This window comes from Coregonus clupeaformis, chromosome 29, assembly GCF_020615455.1.
Source record: "Coregonus clupeaformis isolate EN_2021a chromosome 29, ASM2061545v1, whole genome shotgun sequence".
In the NCBI taxonomy this organism is placed as follows: domain Eukaryota; kingdom Metazoa; phylum Chordata; class Actinopteri; order Salmoniformes; family Salmonidae; genus Coregonus; species Coregonus clupeaformis.
In genome coordinates this window covers 22713162-22726324 of record NC_059220.1, presented here as the reverse complement: position 1 = coordinate 22726324, position 13163 = coordinate 22713162, and the positions used below count along the sequence as shown (strand labels likewise).

At 44.7% G+C, this 13163-nt stretch overlaps 1 protein-coding gene across 3 annotated transcripts in view; it reads right to left on the bottom strand.

Annotated features, from left to right (window-relative positions):
- The window catches only part of LOC121544866 (protein unc-79 homolog), a 45022-nt gene that overhangs the window by 18471 nt on the left and 13388 nt on the right, over positions 1 to 13163 (bottom strand). For all 3 annotated transcript variants that reach the window (XM_041855080.1, XM_041855081.1, XM_041855082.2), the window contains exons 11-28: positions 13121 to 13149; positions 11428 to 11657; positions 11082 to 11253; positions 10652 to 10882; positions 10224 to 10414; positions 9838 to 9961; positions 9081 to 9224; positions 7197 to 7412; positions 6647 to 6874; positions 6366 to 6516; positions 5987 to 6066; positions 5675 to 5823; positions 5286 to 5443; positions 4204 to 4385; positions 3706 to 3907; positions 3304 to 3483; positions 2552 to 2620; positions 72 to 409 (exon numbers count right to left, since the gene is read on the bottom strand). In XM_041855080.1, coding sequence (XP_041711014.1) covers positions 72 to 409; positions 2552 to 2620; positions 3304 to 3483; positions 3706 to 3907; positions 4204 to 4385; positions 5286 to 5443; positions 5675 to 5823; positions 5987 to 6066; positions 6366 to 6516; positions 6647 to 6874; positions 7197 to 7412; positions 9081 to 9224; positions 9838 to 9961; positions 10224 to 10414; positions 10652 to 10882; positions 11082 to 11253; positions 11428 to 11657; positions 13121 to 13149 — 3074 coding nt within the window. The remainder of the gene's footprint in view (positions 1 to 71; positions 410 to 2551; positions 2621 to 3303; positions 3484 to 3705; positions 3908 to 4203; positions 4386 to 5285; positions 5444 to 5674; positions 5824 to 5986; positions 6067 to 6365; positions 6517 to 6646; positions 6875 to 7196; positions 7413 to 9080; positions 9225 to 9837; positions 9962 to 10223; positions 10415 to 10651; positions 10883 to 11081; positions 11254 to 11427; positions 11658 to 13120; positions 13150 to 13163) is intronic.

The window sequence follows — 13163 nt, the reverse complement described above, 5'->3', positions numbered from 1 at the left end:
CATTAAAACTAATGTTAGAATTATTACAGCATTAACGGCGATCATTTATAGGGTTAATGATATCCTCTGACCTGTGCGATGCCAGCGATGAAAGCATTGAAGCAGGTGGAGGTCCTCATCTTTTGCGGTGCGATCATGAAGCAACCCTCCTGCTGGTCATAGCCCAGCAGCACATACAGGTGGCGCTTCACCGAGTTGAAGGCCTTGGCACTGCCGATGTCTGCCTCGGCACTGCTCTTGTCTTTGGCCATGAACTTCATGAGCACCATGATGAGCTGGTGCACCGTCTGGTGGTCTATCCCAGCATCCTCTGGGAGCAGGTCCCTGATGACTGAGTCATCCTCCGGTGAGGGGCTGTGGCCTAGGAAAGGGGCCGAAGCGTCAGGGTTAAAGGGCGGGAGGAAGCGTGCTGCAGGCAGGGGAGCGGATGGAGAGGAGAGGGGCGGTGAAGCAGGGGAACAAAGCGAGGGAGAGGGTACGACAGTCATCTAATTTGGTCTACATTCGGCAAGGTGATTACATATATGGACATCACTTTAACATATTCATGGTATATGTCAAATGCAAACAGAAAATGTGACAAGCTATCAAGATAGCAAGAGTAACAGTTTTCTCCAATTCCAACATTATTTGTTTTTGAGACTAAAAAAGAACGGACTGCCAACTGGGCACAGATGTCAGTTCAACGTCTATTCCACATTGGTTCAACGTAATTTCATTGCAATGACGTGGGAACAACATTGATTCAACCAGTGTGTGCCCAGTGGGTATCTATGAATTTTGGATGAAAAGCAATGAATGTCAGTGAAGAGCAAACATTGCTTTTTCATCAAGTTTCCTGATGCCCATCAACTTTATCAGTAGCCATAAGTTAGTTACAGTGGGGGAAAAAAGTATTTAGTCAGCCACCAATTGTGCAAGTTCTCCCACTTAAAAAGATGAGAGAGGCCTGTAATTTTCATCATAGGTACACGTCAACTATGACAGACAAATTGAGAAAATAAATTCCAGAAAATCACATTGTAGGATTTGAAATGAATTTATTTGCAAATTATGGTGAAAAATAAGTATTTGGTCACCTACAAACAAGCAAGATTTCTGGCTCTCACAGACCTGTAACTTCTTCTTTAAGAGGCTCCTCTGCCCTCCACTCGTTACCTGTATTAATGGCACCTGTTTGAATTTGTTATCAGTATAAAAGACACCTGTCCACAACCTCAAACAGTCACACTCCAAACTCCACTATGGCCAAGACCAAAGAGCTGTCAAAGGACACCAGAAACAAAATTGTAGACCTGCACCAGGCTGGGAAGACTGTATCTGCAATAGGTAAGCAGCTTGGTATGAAGAAATCAACTGTGGGAGCAATTATTAGGAAATGGAAGACATACAAGACCACTGATAATCTCCCTCGATCTGGGGCTCCACGCAAGATCTCACCCCGTGGGGTCAAAATGATCACAAGAACGGTGAGCAAAAATCCCAGAACCACACGGGGGGACCTAGTGAATGACCTGCAGAGAGCTGGGACCAAAGTAACAAAGCCTACCATCAGTAACACACTACGCCGCCAGGGACTCAAATCCTGCAGTGCCAGACGTGTCCCCCTGCTTAAGCCAGTACATGTCCAGGCCCGTCTGAAGTTTGCTAGAGTGCATTTGGATGATCCAGAAGAGGATTGGGAGAATGTCATATGGTCAGATGAAACCAAAATAGAACTTTTTGGTAAAAACTAAACTCAGTCGTGTTTGGAGGACAAAGAATGCTGAGTTGCATCCAAAGAACACCATACCTACTGTGAAGCATGGGGGTGGAAACACCATGCTTTGGGGCTGTTTTTCTGCAAAGGGACCAGGACGACTGATCCGTGTAAAGGAAAGAATGAATGGGGCCATGTATCGTGAGATTTTGAGTGAAAACCTCCTTCCATCAGCAAGGGCATTGAAGATGAAACGTGGCTGGGTCTTTCAGCATGACAATGATCCCAAACACACCGCCCGGGCAACGAAGGAGTGGCTTCGTAAGAAGCATTTCAAGGTCCTGGAGTGGCCTAGCCAGTCTCCAGATCTCAACCCCATAGAAAATCTTTGGAGGGGAGTTGAAAGTCTGTGTTGCCCAGCGACAGCCCCAAAACATCACTGCTCTAGAGGAGATCTGCATGGAGGAATGGGCCAAAATACCAGCAACAGTGTGTGAAAACCTTGTGAAGACTTACAGAAAACGTTTGACCTGTGTCATTGCCAACAAAGGGTATATAACAAAGTATTGAGAAACTTTTGTTATTGAACAAATACTTATTTTCCACCATAATTTGCAAATAAATTCATAAAAAATCCTACAATGTGATTTTCTGGATTTTTTTCCCTCATTTTGTCTGTCATAGTTGACGTGTACCTATGATGAAAATTACAGGCCTCTCTCATCTTTTTAAGTGGGAGAACTTGCACAATTGGTGGCTGACTAAATACTTTTTTTCCCCACTGTATATGATGTGATTATGCTGAAGGGAATGTTGATCTGTTTCTGTATTTAGATTTGGGTTGTTATTTACCTGGCAGGACTTTCTCTATCATATCTCCCAGAGTCGGGGCAGAGTGCTCTTGCCTCGTAAGCCTTAAAGCTAAAAACCACACATGAAGAACACAATTTAGGAGAATGTTCTGGGGAGATAGCACAGGACACGTCTGAGCTTCCAGACAACCCTATACATCCCAATGTCTCACACCAGACAACCCTATACATCCCAATGTCTCACACCAGACAACCCTATACATCCCAATGTCTCACACCAGACAATCCTATACATCCCAATGTCTCACACCAGACAACCCTATACATCCCAATGTCTCACACCAGACAACCCTATACATCCCAATGTCTCACACCAGACAACCCTATACATCCCAATGTCTCACACCATTCACATAAAGTGATCCCAAGATGTATGTGGATGCTGAGACTTGTCGAGTTATTCTATTAATAATTTAGCCTCCACTTGCTTACTCAAGCTCAACAACCACACACAGTCTAAAGGCAACAGTAGACCCCCTCTCCCAGAAACTCAGACCGCATCCTGTGCAGGGTCAATGAGGAAATCACAGAGAAGAGAAACCTCTTACCTCCAGCAAGAGAACAAATCACTGAGAAAATATGCAATTGAATGAAACAAACAGGAATACAGATTTTGTAGGTATACTAACAGAAGAGAGAGGTGAATTGATGAAGAGAGAAACAGTAGAAGCATGGGACAGACAAAAGCTGAGACCTACGGACTAGTAGCCTAACCAACCGATGGACACTCACGTAGTCGGTTACACAGAGTCTCTGGGAGGGAGAAGGCTCGCTTGGTCGTGGACGGGCCCTTGACGCTGTCACGGAGGGAACGTACACTCTTCTGGCGGTTCCTGGCAAAGCGCGCACGTCTGATTTTCCACATCGCTGCATCACTAAGGTTGGCCACGTTGGTGCGCACAGCTGTGATGGCTGACAGGGAGAGGCAAGGAAGGAAAGATAAATAACACACATCAATGTGCCTGTGTCTCATAACACTTAACACACCTCAACCACACAAACATGAACTGTAATGTTCTTATTTCACAGGTTTATGTTTCCCTACATGGTTGGTTTGTTGTATTGAATATTAGTCATACTGTAAATTATATTCTGCAGACTATGTAACTGAGAGAATCCCCCAGCTGGGCGTACTGGTTGGGAAAGGGAACTCCTTGTTGCAGTCCAGGTGGAGCTGGGCCTCCAGGGAGAGCGTCTCAAAGCGGTTGACAAAGAACTCCCAGCTGAGGGCAGGGACCTCCTGCTTCAAGTGGTGCAGCATCAGCAGCTTGCTGAGGATGATGGGTCGGTCCCTCACCACAGTGTCGAACTGGAAGTCCAGGCACAGACACAAACCCTGCAGACACACAAATACACAGACACAGACATACAAACACACAGACACAGACACACAAACACACAGACACAGACACACAAACACACAGACACACAGACACAGACACACAAATACACAAGTGTTAGCACTGCACTTACATGTTTTTGTGTTATTCATCAATAAAAAATGGTTTGCTGACATGCTGCGAAGCAATTTGTTCTCCAGGACAAGAAAGACTCCATACACGTGATCAATTGTCACATGAAAAGTGGTTGTATGGCAGTTTATCTTAGCCTAGATAGATATCTGTTAGTCACCTGTAGTGCTGGGCTCTTGATGGTGTCCAGCAGAAGCCTGGCGCGTGTGGCCACAGCCGGGTTGACATCCTCTACAGAGGTCAGGAAGCTGCAGAACGCATGGGCCAGGGAGTACTTCAGCAGATGGTTCTTCGTCAAAGAACCAATGTCTAGGAACCGACAGAGCACCGCCACCTTCTCCACTGGGAGTTACCATGACAACACAGACAGGGCACAAGACAACATCTCAACGCCATGTCACATAAAGTTTGATAGGACACTGCAAAGGATCATGTTAAAACAGCATCACTCTAACGCTGATGGTTAATGTACAGTGCCTGTCACTAGATGGCAGTGTGTCAGTAGAGGGAGGGGAGACAGCATTATTGTAGCCAGATTGCCTGTGGGCCATAGTACTGCTTTGGCACCGAACTGGTGTCTTTTTGGGTTGATTTACACAGACAAGTAAATTACCATCTGTTTCAGAACAGCTAATATGATCATCATCCTACGGCTCACGTGTGCACACAACCTGTAGTCATGACATAATTTCCCTTAGCAATTGTTCATGTTAATTAGTAATGTTACTTTGCAAGCAATATGTAATAAACATCTACTTTCTATGCTGTTTATAGTTAGAGTCTGTTAAATTATTGCATGTGAATGTAACAGACTGATATTATATTATAATTAGCGCTCTGTGACAATGTCACAATAAAACTACAAAAATGAAATCAAAATAAATATTTGAATCTAACCTAACCTATATGTAAAGTAACTATCTACCCTCAGTGTCTACAGTATATGAATGCTGCCAGACAGAGACCCTGTCCACTGACTCTGTCTCAAGGTCACACATTGCTTCTCTCTGCCAATCACAGGGAGAGAAGGGCCTGATTAATAATCCCACAATTCCTCTGTGCTGCCTGCTGGAGACACATACAGTAGTAACCATGGCAATGCAGGGAGGAGATGTCTGTAGACAGCGGTTTGTTGGGGGGGATTATAGGAGAGGGGTGGATGTCCTCCCCTCATGATTCATTCATATCGTCACATACAGTACTCACACGCACACGTGAGGTGAAGCCTCATATATAATTCACCTGCTTCGAAGCGTATCTTCCAGTCCTTGCTGTTAAAGTTGCTGTCCACCAGGTTCCAAAAGATGTCTGCTCCGTGGGAGAGGGAGAGGGCATGCAGGAGCTGAGGCACGGCCAGGGAGGCCAGCTGGCAGAACTCGGACTTCAGCATGGTCCACAGGCTGCAACACACAGGTATCACATTAGACACACACACACACATACCTGGCTGCTCTTCACGTGTTTGATGATGAAGTACAAATGACATCAAGATCGTGATCAACGATTTCAGTTGCTACATCTCATGACGCAAGGCATGTTTAAAGAAAGTACTAGCAGAGATTTCTGTAAACAAACAAGCTACGTGTGAAACTGCAGGAGAGGCACCATGTGGTGATGGTGACTGTGCTGACCTGGGAATTAGCATCTTCTCCTGGATGTGGGCCAGAAACTGGGGGTGGTCCTTACAGGCCAGGTACAGACACTCTCCATGGAGACATAGGATCTTCAGACAGTTCAGCATGTTGAACAGGATATCAGGCTCCTCAAACTTAGACATTTCCTACAAAGGGAACAAAAGGTACAGTTCCTTTGCTCACTCAGTCTTTTCTAATGAGGATACAAGATTATTGTCTTTGATTATGCATCTATTATATTCTTTAGACAGTTTATATCTGTACATTACAAGATGCCTTAACACTGGATAAAGGTGGACTGGCAGGTACCTGCAGAATAGTGTATATTAGCTTGAGAGACACAGGGAGCTGCTGGTAGGAAAACTTCTTATCAGCATTATTCTTCATTGCTGTAGGAGAGAAAGCTTTGATGTAAAAGAGAGAATTCCTCAGCAGAGGAGAAACTATGCAGTGTTTCCTTTTCATGTTGCACGCAGCCTCTGAACTGTTACAGATAAATATTTTTTTCTCATTCGTTGGCTTCATGTCATAAAATACATTTGGGATTAGATTTTGGTAAGGTGTTTACACCTACACAACTGAGAATTGTTCTGCTTGTGTTTCATCAGATCTGTATCAGTATACTGAGATATTCTGTACCCTACCAAAACCCTTCCAACCCAAGCCTTAGTTCGCCATGGATACATACGTGGGTTGTCAGGAGAGTAACTTTGAATTGTAGGGTTGTCAGTGTGTGTGCTGGCAGGGTTGTCCGCTTCCTCTGTCCCTTGCTTTGTCCGTTGTTCAGGCCCAAACACTTGAGGCAACAGCAATGTGTCCTCCAAGATGTCTGTTGGCTCCTATAGGGAAGACACAATCATGTCTATTGACAACCAAATACAGTAAGAATTACCAACCACTGAAAAACGATTGGACCAATTCAAAACATCCTTCATGTTGTTTTTACAGGAGTGTGCATGTGTGTCTCACCACCAGCCGTATCTCCTCCCTGGGGGTGAGTCTCTCCAGGAGCTCACAGCCTAGCTGGTAGCACAAAATGCTGGACTGGCACAGGCTGCACTCCAGGGCCTTCTCGTCCTTCTGACAGGTGTGGGAGCCCCCCCATGGGGCCTGGAAGATGTTGTTGATGATGCCCACAATGTCCTTCCCCAGGCTGTTTTCCAGACCGAGCATCACGCCGTCATCCTGGAGCTCCATCTGGACAAGGACATTGTAGCATCAGCTGGGTTTATTGTGTCAGTTGCCCTGTCTAGTTGTGTCAATGTTATTTCTATTTGGTTTAAAAAATATATATTATGCACTTTGAGATTATTCTGTATAATGAAAAGCACTTTACAAATGGATGAAATTATTATTATTATTATTAAGTAACCATCACAACATGTTGAACAGGAGAACCTACAGAAATAGAAAGTGGGACAGAACTCAACTTGGTGGCTCTGACGTATTCAATTAGGTATTGTAAAATGTAACTGTACTGTATAATTGAACCCATGTCTGCAGTGTATGGGCTTGCCACCTGTTTGAGGATGAGGTCGAACATGAGGATGAAGCAGCCCAGGTTCATGTCATCATCGTCACAGTCCAGGTCCAGGGCACAGTGTCCCGTAGCATGGCCCAGGTTCTTAAAGGGGCTGCAGTACAGGGGGCTCCGGAATGGGCTCCGGAACGGACTGGGGAACGGGCTCAGGGTGTTGTGCGGCCCACGGCGGCCTGGATCTGAAACCACGCTTTCCTAGGGACATGAGACACAAGCACGCATGCATGCACACACACACACACAAACACACAAACACGTATCATTGTTCCATAATTGTACTGTCCTGAGATCTACCCTCCAAGTTATCAAGGTGTATTCAGTAATTATACTATCCTGAGATCTACCCTCCAAGTTATCGAGGTGTATTCAGGTGTAGAAATATACTGGGATAGATGAGCTAAAGGCTTTAACTTTCACTGATAAATCTGAATGATGGCAGAGCTCAATTAAGCCCCTTAAATAGGACTATATTTAGACTTCAGCAGTTACCATGGCAACGCACATGCCTGTGGATGGTCTACAATAGAGGGTACCCAGCTAGCACATTTGGTTCCTTGGAAGTTGTGGGAACGTACGTTTTTGGTTTCCCATTGGTTCTGGGAACGAAGGCATACGTTTCCTGACCGGTAAAACTGAATGTTTTTTAACGTTCTGTGAACGGAAGTGAACATTTTGCCTGTTCTGGGAAGTACATTTTTAGGTTGCAGGGAGTTTTTAAGAACGTTTTACAATGGTTCCCTGAAAGTTTTCCTGGGAGGTTTGATAGGTTATTTGAAGGTAATTAAATAACGTTCTGAGAACATGTTTCAATATGACTTTTAATAACACTGCTTGCTTAGGTTAGCTGTAACTCCAAGCACAAATAGGACACGTGGACATTGATTTGCTTAGGCATTAATCATGCATACACATTTCTTTTTTATTGTGGCACGGCGTCAGTGACATTTAAACCTATGATCTTCTGTTCTCTATCCATGGAATTAGTCCACTGCGCCACCAGGATGGAGCCATGTTTTTTTTTACTCATACAAAGCTGTTCATTTTAGTCTATTCAAACGGACCCCATTTCATAGGAAACAAGCACTCATTAAGATCAGGTGTGGCCAATTAGTGGGAGTGGCCAACACACCAGAACACACTTAACAAGATAGAGGATAGAGAGAGTTTCGTTGAAGCTGAGAACGGAATGTATGTTTTTTAATAACATTACTAAAATGTTCTTTGAACGTTACTAAGGTTTTCTTGTGGTTTTTAAGGAAAGTTTTCTTAATGTTCTGAGGACATTACTTTAAATAGAACCATGAGGAAACCTGCAGAAAACGTTATGCTGAAGTATTGAAATTCCCACAGAATAATGTTGTTTCTTAACGTTCTCTGAACTATTTGAGAACATTCCCAATGCCAAACCAGTTGGAGAATGTTCCTAGAACATATCCAAAATTGGTTACATTAAATGTAACCATGTTTGTACTTTTAGGAAACGTTCTGTTAAAGTAATGAAATACCCAGAAAATAAAGTATTTTTGTAAAGTTCCTTTAACGTGCTGAGAATGTTCCAAAGCCAAGCAACTATCCTGCACCATTCCCAGAAAGTTGTGGGGAAGGTTGTAAGCAAAATAACCATAGGACAACCACGCTTTCACCAAGCTCTAAGAAACATATGGGTTCTCAGAACATTATGTGCTAGCTGGGTAGATAGATAACAAGCATTTTCAGATTGTGGATGTAAACTGTAATTTGTAACTGCTCATTTGTTCTGCTCTTACTGTTTATTCAGAGAGAGGAAATGTGAGCGATAATAGCTTATTTCTGTGGCATTGAGGTGGTTTTGCATGGGAGTTGATGACTAGTACGATATCTCACCCTCCGAGCCTCAGTATTTTCGCCAGTTAGATCTGAGACTCGAGTCTTTCTCTGATTGGCCAGTTCCTTCACAGAGTTCACCCCGTCAGAGAACATCCCGATTAACAGCTGCAGAGGCACCACAATGTCCAGCTCTGACAACACCTGTGTCCAACCAGACACACACACACACACACACACACACACACACACACACACACACACACACACACACACACACACACACACACATACACACACACACACATACACCAACAGGTACACAAACACACAAGAGAGCACACAAAGATGCACACCAAACACAAGACACATTAATGACAAAAACAGGTTTACACACACATATAAAACACACAAACAAACAAACAACAGAGACATTAAGAGAGGTAAAAGAGAAAACATATATAAGCAGATAAAAATGTGAATGTAGTACACTACACAGACTCCTGTATTTCTGCTTTGAGTGTGACCTATATAGTCAGATTGAATTACTTTGGTGTCTGTTATCACAGTCGTGACAGAAAACTTGAAAACCCTTCCACGTATATAGGACAGCAGGCTGTGAGTGCATATGGAATCAAAAGCAAAATCCCTCCTCTCTCACTCTCAGAACTCCGGTCTCATGCTGGCCGTGTGACTCAGTTCCATATTCAGTACAGCCCCTGCCCAGGCACTCACACATCATGACAACCTGTTCATTTCATTTCAACCAGACAATATGAAATGGATCCTCGTAAACAGCAACAGGCCTTATACTTACATGCAGCCAGAGCAGAGCCTGCTCCTGCACAGATGCTGGGTAGCCTGAGAACCTGCAGCTAATGAACCCAAACATCTCCTCCATGGAGAAGGGCAGAGGGCACAGCTCAATGTCAAACATCTTGCTGCAGGGGGAACAGAGGGGAGAGGAGGGAGGTTCCAAGCTTTTAGAGCTGAGCATTTGGTATATCCTCTTTGGTGTATCACTAGCAGGTGAGACAATGGAAACCATTTTCACTGTGTGTTACACATAGTCACATTACATTTCACATAACATTCTATTTTCTCATAAGACAGAAAATTATTTCTGCGTGATCAGTAACCATAGGAACCCATTGAGGTGGTACAGTGAACTAGGTGACTTGGAGGAGGTCCAGTATACAGTACCTGAGCACTTCTCTGAACTCCTTGAGCTGCTGGTCAGGCACCTCAGTGTGGATGGCCTCCAGCCACTCTGGCATGAAGCACTCCCACAGCGGCTGGCTGATCACATTGTAGGGGATCAGGCACAGGATCCGGTTCAGCCCCTCCTTCAGCTGGGTCACCGTGCTGCAAGACTTATCCCAGTAACCCCCCACCTGGGGATATGGATACACAGACACATACACAAGGTCAGGTATAACCATGGGGGATATTCACCAAGAAACACAACCATCACACGTTGTACCTCCAGTGTGCATTGTCCCCAGAGAAACAGTCCTAACCTCATACTACCCTACACCCAACATTACACCCTACAACCCCTCACAAACACTCCCTGAAGCTCAACCGCCTTTACCCTCCAACCCCCCTTCTCCTTCCCCACTCCTCCTCACCCTGGCAAACTCCACCGGTTTGGGCAGCAGGCACATCACCATGACGTCGAAGCGCACGTCACACACAGTCTTCAGCCACTTGGTGACAAACTGGGGCTTGAGCTTCTCCACCAGGGAGCCCACCTCGTCGTCCATCATGTAGGCTGTGGAGTGGAACCACTGGAACACCATGCTCACAAGCCGCGCCAGGCTCTCCGTGGGCGTGTTCTCACTGGGGGTGCACAGGCTCACCTACAGGGGTGGGGGCAAGGATGGGGTGTAACATGGTCAGTCAGGGGCTTCCAAGATTGGAGACAGATACGGTTAAAGCATTATAATGTTGCACTATGAAGAGAGTACAGCATAGGCTGGTAATAAGAGCCCAGACAGGTGTGTCAACATCCTAATCTCACGACTGCGATAGTGAGTGGTAGACCAGCGAGCCACGCACCAGGAACCAGATGCCAAACTGACTGAGGAGCCTCTGGTCGTGCTGGTCGTCCTCCTTGTTGTCAAAGTCGATGTTGTCCAGGGAGTGGTGGGAGGCAGACAGGCCCATCTGACGACGCCTGTTCAGCTCAAACTCACGTAGCTCCGCGTGGATCTCTGCCTCCTTCAGTAGACTGATGTTGATAGATAGATAGATGGAGAGAATGGGAATAAAGAGTGAGACAGACAGAAAGACAGAGGGAGATAGATAGACGGATAGTGATAGAGATATAACTGTGGTTGAATACAGTGCTACTGTGAAGCATGCGGTTGGTTGCCTGTGTTGTCTGTGATGCTGTGGTGTTTACCTGATAACAGCCTCCACAGTGCACACCAACTCCTCTGCCCCACACTCACGGGTGTTGATGGGAGGTGGGGAGGTCTGGTAAAGATGGGTCTCCGCCGCAGCCCCCACCTCGCTGCTGTGGTGGTTGACATGGCAACGCTTGCAGTAGCGGACAGGCCGGTTGCCATGGCGCCCGCAGCAACCAGCTGAGAAGCAGGTGACAACCGCCCTCCTGACATGAGAGCTACAGTTCTACAAGACAGAGAGGGGATAATGAGATACAACAACTCCTCGTATCACTTATAAACTGAGAAATTTAAAATCCTAATAAACTGTTTTTACCATTTAAGTGAAAAAAGCTATCCTAAAATGGTCCTATGCCTCAATAAATTAATTGATGTTTAAACATCCTAAATTAAAAGAATGAATGGTGTTCTTTCACTTTGTGTAATTTTGGGTGTGCATGCTTTGGAACAGATGTCTAAAATTCGTATCACTTGGAGCTGATTTACTGGTGTTTTTACAGTCTTCTATGTCCAACAAAAACAAATAAAAAACTATTTTGCTCAGAAAACTTGGGGGGCCAAATAAAATCACCTGTGTGCAAAATTCAGCCTGCGTGCCGCCAGTTGGGGAACACTGCACTACAGTATATCTTATACTGTAACTGCAGATCACTGTGAAAGCAATCCCTATTCTAGATGTAACTCTGACAAGCAATCAACTCTCAGATAGAACAGTAATGTGTGCGCTGATAATGAGAGAGCTGGCATGGATCCAGGTAAGAGTTTAAAGGGCTTTCTGCAGTGGGACAAAGCCTATTGAAAAGGCTGTGTGAGGATTAAAACTACTGCTGGATGAACTGGATGTAGGACAGCTGTTTCCCATGACAACCCTGGGTGGCTGCTCAGCTTAGTCTTTTCTTTTTATTATAATTTTTTTATCTCTGCATCGTTGTGAAGGGCAACCACTTCACGGTTAAGTCTACACCCGTTGTATTCGCCGCAAATAACATTTTATTTTATTTTATTTGATACACTACCTGACAGATTTGTGTGTCAGTCTCCGTGGGAACCAAGGGGGAACTTTTATGCCTTTGGGACTGTGTTCCGGAACAAACATCATGCCCTGCCAGTTCCATTAAGACTGGGCCATCCATCAGACAAGTAATGAACGGAGTGTTCCAGTGAATGGACTCTCCAAATGAAAGAGCACAGTCCTTAAACACTTCAGAGATAAATGTAATGGTTTGCTATTTGAAATGTCGAAGTGCAAGTTTGTAGCTTCTTTGGGCCCCGTTAGCCTGTAGCAGGCTAGCATAGTGTTTCTTTCTCCACCACTTGAAATGACACAGGTGGTTACCTCTCCTGTCCTCAAATCAATTACACAGCAGTTTTACTGGTCATGGTTAAATTAACACTGGGTGGATGTTTGCATGAAGGCTTGATATTTATACACAACCAGCAATGACATAGCAAGGGAGGCACAGGCACAGTCCATGATTATGTAAGCAAAGCCATCCAACAGAGAAGTAACAAATACTAGCAAACAATTATACTCTACCAGTCTACTTCACTTGTTGCTCTAATATGAAGAAAAAAGGGGTACTCTTTTTTAGCCATGAGATATACCACTATGAATACTGCATGAGCTGATGAGAGCACAAACAAATACAAACACAAACACATATCAATGCACCAACGTTCATGTCTTACCTTCTTTTGACAAATAGCAGATATCTCAGCTGTAAAAATGAGG